Genomic DNA, 17,459 nt, shown 5'->3' with positions numbered 1-17,459 from the left:
ATGTTACAAGCACTAGCAATACAGAAATTGATGTGTCATGCAAAAAAGCCTGTTAATAGCTGATAAATAACGACACAAAAAATCCACGACAATATGTAACGTGTGCGCGAAAATCCCTGGCTTACCCGCTAGTCCGTGCCTATACATGACTTATAAAATTTTTAACATTTCTGTCACTATATGCTTCATTTGTTTTCCGGTTCCATGTGGGAGTGAATAATGGAGAAACTCTTCATTCCTCTATAAAAACGATCGCGTGTCTGTACTGTTTTGTAGCGTCTTTTTAATAATTGATTTGTTTGTATGCATTGAGTTTAGGCATTGAGGTAGTGCGCGGAAAGTTGGATTCCCAGTTAAATGTAGATTGCTGTTTAGAGTTTTTGTTAACCAGGACATTTGTAAGTCATTAAGTAGTAGGATTTTCGTGAATACCACAAATTGAAAATCAGTATTTTCTAGAATATTTTGTTAGATGAACTTTTGTTGACAACGAATCACTGGTGTTTGGTAACACCCCAAGTTTGTCACTTGGAAACTACTGTATGTTGTTGGTGTTGGTAGATGATTATAACTCACACTTGAGTTCAGTGAAATTTTTAATATTATGCACCTCGGTGTAGCGAATCATGTAGTTGTGTCTGTTTCTGATCTCCCTACTTTTTGGGAAAATTTTGTCTGTTTAGGTGAAATTTCTGGAAAGCGTAACATAAAACACTGGGAAGATACGAATCATTAAAATGTTTGGGGAGATCTTCGGTTTTTCCCAGTTCTTCCTCATTATCATATGACACAGGTTTTCCTTCATACTTTTGGGAAATCTATCATATTTCTTACGACTGGGGAAAATCACGAAATAGGGCGATTGATTTGGATATTTTCCTCATCCATACCGGAATTAGTTCTTATTGTCTGTCCTCTGATTTCACTTGTTTAGGTTACATACTTTGAATGACTAGGTCTTCTTTTCAGCGAATGTGCCCAGATATTTCAAAGTTCTAATAAGCCGCAGCTTTGTGATTTTCTACTATCACCACACAGTATTTAATTTAACTTGTTCAAAAGTATGTCGTCTCTATAGAATAAGCTGTTGCTTTCATGTTTTGACTATTAAACACGCACAGTCCATTGTGCGTTTCTCGACACTAGCGCACATAAAAACCTCAATACTCCTTACCCAGTGATTATTTTCACACTTCCAAAGCTAATACCTTACAATATTTACACATGTCTAAGTCAACTGGTTGGGAGTAAACATCAGTCTGAATCTATATACACCTATGATGTTTTGTCCCTGATACTTGCTCCATTTAAACGTAAGGTCGAGTCCTAAGATGTTTCTGTAGGGTTCGTCTCATTGGACTAACTGTGATTATGGCTTGTGTCTCTGTTGAGACCTTAATGTGTTGAAGTGCAACATGAATGTCAGTTTTTATTAAGATTACCAGGGTACTCATTCTTAGTGGCAATTTCCTTAGTGTCCAAATTCTGACGTTTTTTTATATGCCGTATTCCTGTTTTGTTTAGCTTTAATTACTTGTCGTTATATAGCGAAGCGAACTACATCTAATTTAGTTGTTTACTGATCCACATTACCATGATGCTACAGTGTCTAGTAGTGTTGTTTTATTGTCCTCGAAATATCCAGTTGTTTTCCTAATATGTTAAGCTGAAAATGAGTCCAACTGTCGATTGGTTGGAGTGTAAGTGACCTACAAACTGGTGTCCTCCAGTAGAATCATGTTTCTTCAAGTCGATAATCTATGTGTAAGTTTCTCTTGTTACATAAATAACCACACAGTCACGTATAGTTGCGCTTAACTCCTGATGTGTCAGAACCAGCTGGTAGACACCATTGATGTTAGATATATGTTGATGGAAGGTGGCCATTCATTTAATCAAATGACGAACCGTCGCCAGGTATATTGGTTAAGATGTGCTGCAGAAGTCCATCTTTTGGTCCATAGGGTAACTACGATTTGCTTCGTTTGGTATCATATCGTTTTCGCCTGAGTTTTTCCTTCTTAACCATTTAGTCTTGACAACCACCAACTTCAGTCATTACTAGAGATCACGTGACATAACAAGCCCTTAAGGTGACTCAACGATGGACAAAATAACCTATGTTACTATCATCGCTGGAAAGGTTCATCTGAAGACTAAACCTTGTTCCGAAGCACATGTTTAAACTTTGATCATGCTTTGACGCAAAGACGCGTTTGCTTGCATCTTACTGGAACCATAAAATTCACAGCAGAAAGAACTCTTAGATTTCATCCGTAGATGAAAAATCAAAATCACCTCTCAGGAACACCATTTTAAATGCTTAGTCAACCATTAAAGGGACGTCCATCCTGATCCAGCTTGGTTTGATATCAAAACAGCTGCAAAAATAGTGGTATATGTTAGCGACTTGAGCAAAAAGTCCAAGGGAATCAGTGAATTTCGGTGGGGTCTGAATTTATAAGAATCCCACCAGACCCAAGAGCAATGAAAACTTGAAAGTATACTAACAAAAGTTCTACTTGGTGAAAAAACACTGTCCACACTATTGCAGATTAAAACGATGTGCAGAACACTTTAAGGAAAGGTTCAACTGGCCCCCATCTACCCTATGATTACCTGCTATTACCAAACAATCTAGGAGGTCGGGTTCGGCCTTCACGTGTAACCATTGTAGGAAGTAATGCAGTTGAGTGCTGACCACTTCACTTATCTTTGGAGTTCCATTAGTCCTGGTGGGCTGGTATTTGATAAAATCTCCATGGATTCAGAAGACTTGCTTGGCGTCTGCAAACTTGCGTCACTTGCATTGGGTAATCTAGATTTTTTAACACAATCTTCATCCGCTTACTGTGTTCTACTTAATGTCTGTGAAACGGTCTTTAAAAGTAATGGAAATTAGTGAGTTACTAGTCTTGGGTCATAGGTGTCCCAAGTATTTATCGTTTGTGTTAGGACCACCAAGTGACCAATGTTGAGGTTATGCGTGGAGTACTGGACTTATATGTCAAGTCGGTTGGTGTTTTAAACCTCTATCGTCTGAAGAGTTTACAAGAACTACGTATCCTTTACTTTGCCTACCTGAACGCCCAATGTTTAATGAGTTGGGAAGTTAGGAGTTAGGAGCTCTCAGACCAAGTGTATGAACTCATTGGCTGTTGATCTGATTCGTATTAGTAGTTACGGACGTTTTGGTCCGAACGATCATCTTGACCATTTTTCGGAAACGTCGAGTGACGTGACTCAAAATCACTCAAATGGGCTCATTCTCGTGCGAATGTGGTTTGGCAACTCGAACCAGTTCATGTTTCTGCCTGAATCTGCGTTGCGTTGAGTCCCCTCCATTGTAAAGGGTTATGAGTTAGACCAGTTTGATTTTGTCTAAGGTCTCTTTTTCTATTTGTTTTTCCTATAATCCAACGAAAACTGTCAGAATGACTTTCACTTTCCAGAGCGGTTTCGTATAGGGTGCTACTGCCATAATCTTGATTTTCGTACTTTTCTGTCTTAGGTTACCTTAAATATGTGTGGTAAATTTTAATCACCATCTTTCAGTTACTTCATAACGTGAAAATTACTTTTTTGATATATTTTTTTATATTTCGTACTTATTTAGACTTAACTATGCCTCGAAACTTCAGTCTTCAACCTGAGAGAAAGAGCCGTATGACTGGAATCCCTTCTAATATCAAAGCAAGGTAGATTGTTTGTTAATCATTAGCTGAACATTATTTAGGACTTCATCTGTTGGTCCACAGGAACAAAAACCTGTTAACCGTGAGGTTAAATCTAAAGCAAATATCACTAAGATGATAGGAAGTTTAATCCAGGTAAACTATGTTTTGACAGGCTTAACTTTCATTTGACTTTAGTTTCTGGAAACCACCGACTATTCAAATTCCCTTTCTCCCAAAATCCTCCATTCACCCAACTCAAAAGAAATATTTTCAATATTCGAACATCTTGTTCGACAAATTGAGCCCTCCTTTCGTATTGAAAACGACGGAATGAAAGCGGAAGAAGTTTGTCTGAAGTAAGAATAATTTTCTATAAAAGCAAACAGCATAATCCTTGGTTTTTCTGAAGTTATCTTAAAATTCTAGGCTACCCAAATGTTCTTAGTAAGCATCATTTGTTAGCACCTGGTGCTCCTCAAGCCTGGAATTCAGTTTTAGCAGCGTTCGACTGGTTCAGAGAAGAAACAGAAAATGCAAATGACGTAATCATTTCATTATTGGTCATCTTTATATTCATCTGTGTTTAGGCTATAAATTTTTCGGTGTTCGGGTATGATGATGATCAAGATACTGAAGAAGAGCCGCTGAATAAAATTATTTTTCATTTGAAGTCAGTTATTTTTAAAAGAAGACGCGAAGGCCTTGATATATTTCCAAGTGATATTGAAGTATGTCGGTGTTTCACCTTTTGTAACAGATGTTTTTTTCTCTGTATCTGATTTACCTCAGTCAAACAACCATTGAAAATCAGAAAATATTGAGCAGCCCTGTGGTCCTACTATGGGACTCCTGGACTCAATCAATGGTGGGGTCGTCAGTCAGTCATCTACAACGTACGACCAGGCACATATATGCATCGGTCCAAGTTTCCATACCTCATTAACACAACAAGACGAACACCTGATTCGTAAAAGTAGTTAATTCAGAGGTGGCAATATATAAAAGAAAGATTGGATATAAGGATATAGTACAGGAGGAAAGAATTAGTTCGTAGAAAGAAAGATATAAAGCGATTTTAATCTCTTAGTTTAAGGGAAGACAGAGAGTGTATACACCGACGCCATTGTGATCGATTCTCAGCTATGTCACCCACAGTCTCCAACCATTGGTCACAATAGTCGCGTTGACCCCAAAAAAGCAGTCTGCATCTATCAACATTGCTAGAACTAGAAGTTAGTGACTTCATCCATCTCTTTTGCTTTCGTTGCCCACCGCTGCTCACGGTCGTTTCTTGGACTTCTGCTTAACCTAGATCTGATTTGTTTACGCTCTTCATCGCGTTCAGAACCTGATGGGGTGAGTTTGCGAAAATCCATCAGTGCAATAGACCTTAAAGAAATCCATTGATTCTTTGTAACCATGTGGTTTAAATCATTGATAGATTTCACTGCTGCTTCTATAGCTGTTTGTATATCTTTCCAAGCAACATAAGGGTCAGCCTCGTTTTCAGAACTACCTAAGTGTGACCTCAGTTGTTCCTGGAACCTATTTTTGGTTTTCTCGTTACTCAATTCAGTTCTAATGGGTCTTTTTAGTGTGGCGTTTTTGCGTCCAGTGTGGCGCAAACATTATATATATATATATATATATATATATATATATATATATATATATATATACTTAGGAAATGAACTCATTTTTTTATCAGTAACAAGCGCTTGTGGTCAGGGTCACAACGTGGCTTTCTCATTTGGCAAATGTGGATTGGTTCACTGTATCACCTTGTGCTACTCAAAAATACGTTCGGTCTCTGTTTAATAATTAATATTATTTCTATCTTGCGACATTTGATTAGTCACCAAAGTTAGATGTTTTAAAAGTACCAAGCGGTATATTTAGCTCAGTTCTTTCAACAACACCGATCGACAGTACAACGATAAACCATATCAAAAGCGTATGAACGTAAATAACATCAGTATTGGTCACAAACTAAACACCATGAGTGTAGTTTTGAAGCACTGAAACGAGTTGATGAAGAAAGTTTAAAATAATAGTGAAACTCAAAATTTCACGGAGAAACAATTGTGCCGCTGTATCATTGTGAGTGATTCTGATTTGTCTTGCCTAAAGATTTACCGTTGACTGCAATAATCGATTGGATCCAAAGCTTTCAACTCCCTCCAGTTAATAATGAATTCATGGGTTGATCCTGTTTCTTTGTTTGACCACTCTTATTCATTCTCGATCTACCCGCCACTCTGGCTAACATTTTGCGTCTAAATGGTTGATGAATGGACTTGGTTCCACTCTTGGTCAATATTATCTGACAACCTTATAAACAAATATACCGTCTTTACTTAATGCACTAAGTTAGATTTTAGGATTCAAGTTTTTGTGTGAAAATTCTCTTCTTTTGCAACCTGAAACTGAATATTTATGTTATAACCTGGATTCCATCCAAGGTAAATGAAATTAATTTTAAATGCATTCTTACCCCCGCTTTTCTGAGAAAATGGTACTTATTTTCGAAAGAATGGCTTTGTTTTTTTGCATTGAGGATTACCGTTGTCGTATCAACAGAGTATTGAACGCTCCAAGTGAAGATGATATGAAGAAGCTTTATGATCGTCTGAATGAAGTGGATAAAGAAATGAATAGTATAAATAATGTAGACGGAGAAGAAAGATCATTAAGAACTCAATTAGCTGAGACGGAATTCAGTTTAAAATCACTAGACGAAAAGTTGCGCGACCATGAATCTCAGATAGCTAAGTTAAAGGTATATTTTTATTTTCCTTCAAAGTGCTGTTATATGTTAATTGTTCCTTACAAGGTACCTAGTCAGTTCTTATCACTTGGAAAGTTGACCTCATAGGCATAACACTTGACTTTCAGTTATTGGGTCTTAGTTTCTAAAACCCTCTGCCTATTTACGCTCCTCCAACTGGCACCTACTCCTAGCAGGATCACCTAGTTTCACTGTCTCAGACGTTACCTCCAAGAAACTAGAACTATTACTGATATTTACATAGATGGAGCACTTATTAGTAACCAAAGTCACGCTTATCTAGTCCTTATTTTGGATTCTGTCTCCAAGATCAAGATTTTAACAACAGCGTTTGATCAGAATGTTCCAGTTAACTCTTCGTACAGAAACCACAATGTTTGAATAAAACCCATTATTGTATACGCTTTCTGTCTATATTAATCTGATACCTAAAAGATCATTTAATAGTAGTATCAAACCATTTCTCATCTTTCAAATACTCATAAATTTAAATGGTATATTTCGTAGCATGATTTACTTACGTTTTCAGTACTACTTGGTGATAAATGTCATACTAGAAGTTATGAAAATTCGCTCAGGTCATAATAGATTTGTGACTTAGTGATATCGACATTAGTCTATTACCTATTGAGTCTCTGGTTTCAATCCACGATGTCCAATTCTACATTAACTGTTTGATTGTATTGTTGGTTATCGTGCGATCGTTTTTACTCACAAATTAGTACACTTAAAATCAACATGGTAATATGACTGACTAAGTGGTTTAGATACCTGATCTTCAAGTATGTTTGTCCACTGTACCAAATACTACTCTCTATTTATGAAATTTTTGAACAATAAGGTGTTAACTCTTGCTAATCCGACCAAGTTACTTTCATTGCTTAGTATTCTTCGGACACTACTCCATCCGACTACTCCCCAGAATCAGCACACTTCTTGGACAAAAACGTACTATGTTCCGAAACAAGGAAGCGAGTTAGCTAAGTCGAAGTTGCAGTCAGGAATATCCCAGTATATATATATATATATATATATATATATATATATATATATATAAAATACACCGAAGGGCTCTACTTTTTGCCTATTTATTACCGTTGATCTGCTCATTTTTAAGGCAATAAGCGCAATCCCTGCATAAAACATGTCTTAATCAAATGAGTGACCTACCAACAAAATGTTATATCTTTAGCTGTCATTTGAAAGATATGGTTCATGATTTGATCCACTGATAGACCCTTCCTTGGTTTTTGGTTTGTATTAGTTATATTTTACCATATTGTTACGTAGTTCTGTTATTAGGTAAAAAGCACATTTTCAACTCATCTCTGTATATTGACCATACTATAATTCCGTGTTAAATGTGCGGCAATTAACAAAATGTTTATGTATGTAATAGAAAATATGCTTTTCGACAGTCTTTAGACGAAGAGCGCACAGAAGTTTTAAAGGAACTTGAATTAAAAAACAAAGAAGCAGAACAACAGTTGGCTACAGTACGTGCAAAAGTAAAGGAACAAGAAGATGCTGGGTATGTTTTCTTTTTTCAATAAATATATTATTTATGGTTTATCTACTGAGTAGAAGTGTTTACATTCAACTTCCAACTTCTGCCCGCTCACAGCCTACAAATTGAAATAAGTAGTACAATATTACAAACTGTCGCCCAGTTATTTTGACGTTAAGTGTTGAAACCACTAAGTCTTTCTAGCACACTACATAATATTTGCGTCTAGAATATTAGACTATTTCTATTCTTTTTTAAACTAAGCACTCGTTAATTTTGTTAAATTTACCAATCATACTTATCTCAATTTTTTACAAGTTTTCAAATAATAATCGTTCGACTTATTTTTTTAAAGTGATTATTTTAAACCATATAAGTAGTTAATACCAGTTGAAAGATGTCAAACTGTTATTCATATTGATTTTTCCCATTAGTTATCTTATTAGCGTATTCCTTCAAACCAAGTCTTGATTATGAACGAAGAACGTTCATTGATCTTAAATTGCAGTACTTCTTCATAGGTACCTCTTCATCCTATCGTTTCGAACTATATTTTCAATGCTTCTTTCTCATTACTATTTCAAATACATTATTTCGATCATTTTTTTTTGTTATTCATCTTCTGCTAATATCTTGTTTAACTGCATCATAGACCTACTGATGGAAATAACTTTCTCGTCGACTGAATTCTCGGGTATTGATCTCCCAGGAGGTCCACTTATCGATTTAGAATACGCGGGTGACATAGTCCTGTTTGGTGAAGACGCTGATACAATGCAGAGTCTTCTGGTAGCACTAAGCAACAATGCCAGAATGTTTGGAATGCTCTTCTCTCCCTCTAAATGCAAGTTGTTGCTTCAGGACTGGTCTGCGTTAACACCTGAACTAAGGATAGGGAGTGAAGTAGTCGAACGCGTTGACAACTTCACTTATCTTGGAAGTCTGATCAGCCCTAATGGGTTAGTGTCTGACGAAATCTCAGCACAGATTCAGGTAGCTCGTTTGGCTTTTGCCAACTTGCGTCACCTATGGCGAAGGCGAGATATCCGTCTATCGATGAAAGGACGAGTATATTGCGCGGTAGACCGTTCTGGTTTAATTTACGGCAGCGAAACATGTCCATTAAGAGTAGAAGATACTCGTAAGCTACTAGTATTTGACCACAGATGCCTTAGAAATATTGCTGGCGTCTGCTGGGATCAACGGGTAAGTAATAGTGAGGTTAGACACAGGGTATTAGGGAATGATGGCAAATCAGTTGATGAGGTTGTGAATCTTCATCGACTGAGATGGTTGGGGCACGTGTTACGTATGCCTGACTACCGATTACCACAACGCGCAATGCTGCTGACTAGTGTTGGTGATGGTTGGAAGAAAGTTAGGGTTGGCCAAACCAAAACGTGACATCAGTCTTTGGAGTCACTAACTTCTAGTCCTAGCAATGTTGATAGATGCAGACTGCTTTTTTGGGGTCAACGCGACTATTGTGACCAATGGTTGGAGACTGTGGGTGACATAGCTGAGAATCGATCACAATGGCGTCGGTGTATACACTCTCTGTCTTCCCTTAAACTAAGAGATTAAAATCGCTTTATATCTTTCTTTCTACGAACTAATTCTTTCCTCCTGTACTATATCCTTATATCCAATCTTTCTTTTATATATTGCCACCTCTGAATTAACTACTTTTGTGAATCTGGTGTTCATCTTGTCGTGTTAATGAGGTATGGAAACTTGGACCGATGCATATATGTGCCTGGTCGTACGTTGAAGCTGACTGACTGATATATATATATATATATATATATATATATATATATATATATATATATATATATATATATATATATGCTTGAGTTGTGCTTGTCGTTCTTGCTTCTGGCTGCTTGTGGAATACATTTCCCTCTTGTGCACCTGGACTCCTCTCTCTAGTTAGCGGGGCTGAGACACATCGGTACAGTTGTAGCTTACTGACTGCTAACATCTTATGATAACTTCGTGGGTCGGTACACGTTTTTCTAGGCTCTACGTTGATCATGTCTGACTAGTCGTGGAACGAATAAAATTCAAAAAGCTTTAAACAGGTATTTGATTATCCTTTAAAATTAATCAGCAGTCCATATCCACGAAAACATAAATGATTGGATTTTAAAATATCAAATATCATATTCTATTGAGTCCCATTCCAATCGTTCACAATCCAACCTAGTTAAGAACGATGAAGTGTTTACCACAGACACTAATATTTTTTAGGTATGTTATATTATGAATTAATTGAATTATTAAGATGTTTTATTGCTGTGCTGAAAGCTAACTTCATCAGACTCAAGCAATTAATATGCATAACTCGTAGTTGAAATATGATAGTAAATTTCTTATGAAAAATCATCAGGTTCGTTAAATACATGTATTTAATCACTGTTTACAAATGTCAATATCTCTAAAGAACTTGTTAACCAAGTACAAGTATATGTACTTGTCTTTGAGTCTCAGTGTTTTTGTGAGGTGGCAGTAATAATAACAGGATACCCGAACTGAAATAATTGTTTAGGTTTTGTAGAACTCACCTACTAATTAAAAACTGCGCGTTCTAACTACTAACAATATGTATTGAACGAACTTCACCTTCACTAATTTTCAACACAAAATTTTTAAAATAGTGAAAGAGAAACGATAGAACTTAACCATTAAAATATAAGCGTAAATTTTATTACACAAGTATCCAAAGTAATACGGATGAGAAACCAAGTGTTATTGTATTTCCTATTTGTCCAGTTTTTCTCCTAAAGTAGTATTTCTTTTCTAGTTATGGACGACTAGCTCAAGAATATATTATGCTTCGGGAACGTGTCGATGCTCGATTGCATGCTAAAGATGATTTAATTAAAGAAGTTGAACAAAAAGAATTGGATTATACACGTTCAGAAGGCACCATCGCCCCTACTTTGGACGCTTATAATCGTCTTGTCGGATCACTAAGGGTCTGTACTTATTTATTTATTGTTAAAAAAAGTATGCATATGTTCTAGAAAGACAGTACCTATCACTCCAACTTATTTCATCTGAGAGCGGTGTGTAAAGATTAAATAGTTAAGGCACTTTCATAATGTAGCGAATAGATTGCAGCATAAATCCATCGGACAAATATTCATTCATGTAATTTTTGATATTCAGTTAAGTTATCAGTGTACGTAATCTTTTAGTAGCTTAAATAAATTAACAATGGCATCTCTGATCGTAGAGCTGTGTGATTATTATTATTATGATTATTATTGTTATTATTATTATTATCATTATTATTATTATTATTATTATTATTATTTATTGTTTCATGACTTACTAGTTTCTGTGATGTCCACCAATTGTATTTTAATTTAATTGTATGATCGTTTTGTATTCGTTCCTGGTACCTATTTTACTGTCAGTTTCTAGATTGATATTTGTATGTGAGGATAAAGATTTTATATTGTATATTTACTCTGGTCTTATATGTTTAGTGATGAATATTTCAGTGCCTTGTAGCCGCTGCTTTTTCAATGGGTTTGTTGTTACTGTATGCCTAAGCGATGATTCCACATCTTATTTCTGTACGCACAATCTAATAATAATCTTCTTAGTATGTTGGTTTGTGAAAATTATTGAATTTCACAGTTCATAACACAGTCTGACCTTAGTTAGATAACTTTCGAAACCAGAAGACACTGAGCAGCCTTTTCGTCCTACTGTGTGTTTAATCACTAGTGGGATCGTAGACCAACATTGCCGAAGAGTCCTTTTTAGTAGGAAGCAGATTTTGTTTTTCTGCATAAATATCCTCGTTTTCCAATAACACTGCTACTATTTATCATAGTAATTTTAACTCGTTCTGAAGTAGTCTGTTAACTTGAACGGATGTACCAGGTTATACTTTACGTATAATTATAACCACAATATCGTTAACTTTTTGTCATTGAACTTTTTCGTTTCCAATACATCGGTCGTAAATTCTGCACACTTATTGATCCTTTACAGAAACCACCGTTTTCACAGATCACCAAAAACTGTAATTTGGAAGTTTGCACATATCGCAAAGGATTTGATATTGCTAAGCAATTACCATTGCTAGTTCAAAATGTGAAGGCTTGTGTTGAACAGTTGACTTTGGCTTTGACTTCTAAAGAACAACGACTAAGTGAATTGGTTGAACGTCTCGAAACTCTTCAATCGTCAATCGATAGTTCAGTAAGTTTTGTAAATTCCCATATATATATATATATATATATATATATATATATATATATAGTGAGATTTTATGCTTGTGTTGCCCTTCATCACTTCAGTAGGTTCGACTTTTCTCGTTTCCATGATGACTACTCTATCCAACAAATGCGCAAACTAAGGTTATAAAAAATATTTTGCGAATTTTAAACTACCTCAATTATATTCGTTTTCGAGTACTCTTTATCTTTGTTTTCATTGTTCGAAATATTTCTGAAAGTCCCCGGAATCTGGGACCTTCAATAGTCTCGTTTTGTGTACCAGAAAAATCGTATACACCGATTATTTTCCGAAATTTGTTCTATCGACAGTGAGTCAACGAATTTCAGTCATAAAAAACCGAATATGTTCGATATTTTCATCAACGCAAAAGGTCGACGGTCATTTTAACCTTTCCTTCTTCATTGTCCTCACAGAATTTTTTGATTCACTTGAGAAGAGGTCTTTCTTCAGCACATTAATAATAATAAACATATGTATTAAAATTTATTTACATTGGCAATTCTTAACAGATTTTTGTCTGAATATTATTTTTCACTTATCAGGAATTGCCAGATGTACAAGCTAAGCTGGATGAGGTAAAAATAGATTTGGCTAAACTAGATGAACTTTTGGCGGAAGAATACAGTGCGCATACAAAAGCAGAAGAAGAATATGTTAGTTTATGTTCTCACAGAGCCAAAGAATTAGAACAGTTAAAAAAACAGTTAATTGATGATGAACAACGTCAGACGGAGTTAAGCGTATGTTGTGTACTTGTAACTTTACTTGATGACAACTATGTTAATTTTTATAGCTTGTGTAATAGATTTAACCCTATTTGGATAGCCGCTTAAAACTGGAGATCATTGAACAGGTCTTTCGTCTTAGTAAGGGACCTCTCAACGGTATGCATTCACAATCTCATGATAGTTTAAACTCAAGCTCGAGATCTTGTGACTTGGTCTTGACATCTAGACTACGGAGCCGGTATCCAATAGTTTACTTGTCTAACTCCAGTGAATTCACGATATTGTGCAACTACGTCTAATGTTACTGGTGGGTGACTGTTTCACACTTGACATGGTTAAACTCCACTGGTCATGGCTTTTTACTAGAACTGTCAGTTCATTTTTATTAAATATGAGTTTACTGTATCTATAAAATACGCTGACTGCAGTGTTCTATTTTTTCCTTGTAACCTTAAAATGCTTATATTTGCGTATTTAACTAAAATCCTAAAACACGGTATTAATAACACATAAACCAAACGACAGATGGACACTGTTGGCCAAGATTTTACTTTCTAAAGAAAGAGAGAAGAATTATAACTTTTTAAGGGGAAGTGATAAGTATTTATGCGTTGCGCGTAAATTCTCGATTAGGTTTTGTCAATAAAAGCTTCTTACTCTTGGTTTTCTCGCTCAGTTAGCTGGTTTGGACTCGTATGTAGGAAGTTTGTATATCTATATCAGATTCTAGCGACAACACAGCATAACAAATTCACTTGTGATACCTCCTAATTTTAATTAACGAATTTTGAATCCTATAGTAGATAAAACATTTTCACTTGTGTTATGTTCCCTTAGGTACCTGAATGATTTAGTCGTGTGAAGCTTTCATTGTCTTTCTAAAAGACATCAGTAGCAGCGCATATTTCACAAAAAGTGCCAACTAATTGGGATTTCCTCCCAACTGACTAATAGCTTGTTCTGTTGACCTGGATGGAATTCGATGGGTCGTTGTTATTGTTCGTGATTCTGTGGCTGTTGTTTGTATGTTTGTTTTGATGGTGGGGAACTCTAAAAACATATACTATCCACTTGTCAATTTTTTCTGTTGATTTAATACATGGTGAGACGTTAGATCACCATTCCATGGTGAAATCTTCTGGGTGGCTACTTTCTATAATAAGTCCATTAGATATGTCTTCCCATTTCTCTGTGTAGTATGTGTAATTAAATGGATCTGAATACAGCTTAATATAGTAGTCGATCGGTTGTTGCTGTTTTAATCAAGGATCGAAAAAACATTCACACAATTATGGACAAAAAACCATTTATGATATATTTCAACAGAACTGGTTGTTAGTGAACTATGGTGAGATCCTAGTAACTCTTCTTTCTGAAGTATGTGCTGATAATGATGTTCGCTAGAAAAGCACTGAGAGCTTCACGACCCAACCATCCAGCTCAAAGTTCTGAACATACCGTCAATAACCTCATCCTTAGCTATAGATATTCTCCGTCATTTTAGTGAATAACGGTGGATTTCATAATCTTTTAGTTATCACAACTAGTTAAATAATAATAAGGATAGGAACTACAGTTAAATCTGAATACAAATTTTTTGTGTGTTATTAATAATATGTAGTTAATAAAACTGAGGGAATACAAATTAGATAATCAGATTACTGGAAAAAAGATTAAAGCTAGAAACTAAAGTTAAACAAAATTTCTCAGTAAGTTTAGAAGATGTCCTACTCTACTTGTAATGTAAAAGTGCCTTAAACAGCATCGAAGTTCCAAATCATAACAACTGATTTCAATCTTCAATTAATCCTACAAAATGTACTGAATTCAATGTGTTTTAGATTTGAATGATATTTGGTCTACTCTTTTGATCTATCGACAACAATTGTACCAGCTACGCCTGTTAGTTATATTAGGAATGTTTTGTTTAATCCCTCAATGTAGAATATAGCTAGGAAATATGTCTAATTCAAATATTTTCTTTCTAAATATTGAGCTGATAGAGTTTTGAAAATCAACCCATATGAAATCAGCTTGTAATTATCTTCATTACAGGTTTTTATAAGATCTACATATATGACGTTGTGAAAGATGGTTTGAATTTTCTTAAGGAGATTCTCATTGAAAGTAAGTATTTTAGTAAACTTCATCTCGAAACTATTAGCTTGAAACCCGGCGAATTTCTTTCACTGTTGACACTTCATGTACTTTGCAGTTCTGTACATATTTATTTACAAAAGTCGACTGCCCTATTTCCGTAGATGGAGTTTTTGCCCAGCTAAGCTCTGAATAATTTATTCACTTTAAGCGTGTAATATGCTGTCCTTTTTTATTCATCTACCAGTTCACTTACTGTTTTATGTTATTTACATTTATTTACTTTGCTTAATGTTGACCTATTTTGGTTATTAAAAGGATAGGATAGTTCCGTTGATTAACTTTTACGTGCATTATCGATATTGTTACTGATGATCATTTTGTAAAATGAAGTATTATTTGTTTTTGTAGGGTAAACTTGAAGAAATAATTCAAGAAAGAGTTAAAATCACCTCTTATATTGAAAATATTAGTCAACAATTATCAGTGTTTGTTCCTTACATTGAGGTAATTTTAAAGTATTAACCGTAGAAATCTTTTTATGTGCAATGCAACTTTGCAGTTATGGTTCAGATGCCGATGTATCTACTTCGGTTTTACCATCCAAATGATATCTTCAATGTTCTCATACAAAAATGCCGTTTGATACTCAGTACATTTGATTATTAAGTTATGTTTATCGACATTTTAGTCTCATTTCGTGTGTAAACGTTTCTGTCGATATAAATATTATATCCACTTTTTCTAGACCGAAATAAATCGTGACATTGCACCCCTTAAACTTGTATTACATTGATTTTGAAATTTAGAACGGTGGTTTTTAAGATGTGATACATTTCTGAGGCCTTCTTTATTAAGCACTTAGTACACTCAGTCGTAAGCACTATTTCTTATCCTATGACGCGAACCGTAGTATAGTATAAATGTATATGGGGATGTACCACTATTTCGCGTAACACTTTTTTCAATTTAGATATAACTTCAAGGGAATTAAGATGGTATTTTATTTGGTTAGGCGAAGTGATCGGTCGGCTAGCGTATATAGTCAGTGTTTACTTGGTTCTTAATTGAGTTATTATATTTGAACAATATGAAACTCAGAGTGTATAATATGATAGTGTACAGAAGTAATGTTGACATCTCTTTATTGTTAAGAATTTTAATCATAAAATCTAAGTTCCAATAAAAAATGTAGACTCAGATCTTGCCAATATCTGAAAATTCAAGTTCTCTTCATTACTAAACTGTTGTTCAATGTGATAGTTCCGAGCATTAGCGCTATAACATTCGAGTAACAGCTGGTGATCGCTTGGATTATTGAGTTCATTTTAGAAGGCATTCAGTGACAATTTTCCAATTATATGTTGGTTTTTCTATCTTATCACATGTAAGTTTTATGTGTTATACTCTTTCTCACAAAGAGAAACGTTTTAAAAATATTTTAGGACAATTTTCTGCTTTGTCTTTTTTAAAAATTTTATTCATCAGCTACTATGCGCATTTCGTTTACTGTATTCTATTGAACTCGGTCAGTATAATCAATACAAGACTTGAAATCATAAAGCTTTTGTTTTGCAACAACTATGGTTGATCTCTGTTTTGACTATTGAAAACATCCCTAAAGTCAGGCCCTTCTGCTTGCTTACTTACGCCTGTTACCTCCAATGGAGTATAGACCGACGACTAGCGTTCTTCAACCCAATCTGTCCTGGGCCTTCGTTTCTAGTTCTATCCAGTCGTTCATTCTTCTCATGTTTGTCTCCATTGCTCGACCCTTCTGCGGCCTTATCGGTTTCTCATTTTGTCATCGTATAATTTTCTTCATACCCTCTTGCATTTTCGGAACTACATCTAGTATATATAAAAAGAATGGTTTAATGTGATAACTGAATTACAAACCAAGGACTTTCGAACATTCACTAGTCAACATTTATTGTCTGCCTCTGGAAAGTATTTATGGCAGATAACACCTTTGACGTCGAAAGATGTAGTAGCTCAATCCTTTGGTGTATTGAATATACTGTAAATAAAATACCTATTTATTGATGTACTTAACTTCTATGCACTCTTAATCTACTTACTATTTGTAAGTTTTAATAATACTTTATTTTTGAATATACTGGGAAATCGGTCATATATCATTTTTCTCTTTTAGTCATATTTCAAAACTAAGGAGTCTGCTAATCGTACCTGGCAGATGCATATAAACATACTGCGCGAAGAAGTTCAAAGTGCAGCTCGTCGTATTGAAAACAAAGTTAGAAAAGCACTTGAAGAGAATTCTTTATCTGAATAGCATTTCTCCAAGAGATTAACTTTTTCTTGCAACTAACTTCAATTGATTTTTGTTAATATTGCATTTTATTAAAATGTTATTGTCGTGAGAGTTTTCCAATAAACCG

General features: G+C 35.0%; 1 protein-coding gene across 2 annotated transcripts; it reads left to right on the top strand.

Moving 5' to 3' along the window:
* Positions 1-315: 315 nt before the first annotated feature.
* Positions 316-17,459, top strand: NDC80_1 (kinetochore-associated Ndc80 complex subunit ndc80; the record flags this gene model as incomplete). Of its 2 annotated transcripts, none has more annotated exons than XM_051216948.1 (13): positions 316-398; positions 3,617-3,698; positions 3,737-3,830; positions 3,873-4,033; positions 4,087-4,219; positions 4,265-4,405; positions 6,235-6,456; positions 7,884-7,996; positions 10,779-10,953; positions 11,984-12,193; positions 12,775-12,972; positions 15,469-15,564; positions 17,213-17,459. In XM_051216948.1, 12 exons carry the CDS (start codon positions 3,625-3,627, stop codon positions 17,351-17,353), a joined length of 1,758 nt encoding a protein of 585 aa, XP_051065583.1. The 2 variants fall into 2 exon arrangements, with proteins under 2 accessions (XP_051065583.1, XP_012793269.2); XM_012937815.3 differs by lacking the exon at positions 316-398 and adding an exon at positions 3,524-3,530 and having other exon boundaries at positions 17,213-17,353.

Source organism: Schistosoma haematobium, chromosome 6 (genome assembly GCF_000699445.3).
Source record: "Schistosoma haematobium chromosome 6, whole genome shotgun sequence".
NCBI lineage: Eukaryota > Metazoa > Platyhelminthes > Trematoda > Strigeidida > Schistosomatidae > Schistosoma > Schistosoma haematobium.
This window is presented reverse-complemented; position numbering and strand designations above follow the sequence as displayed.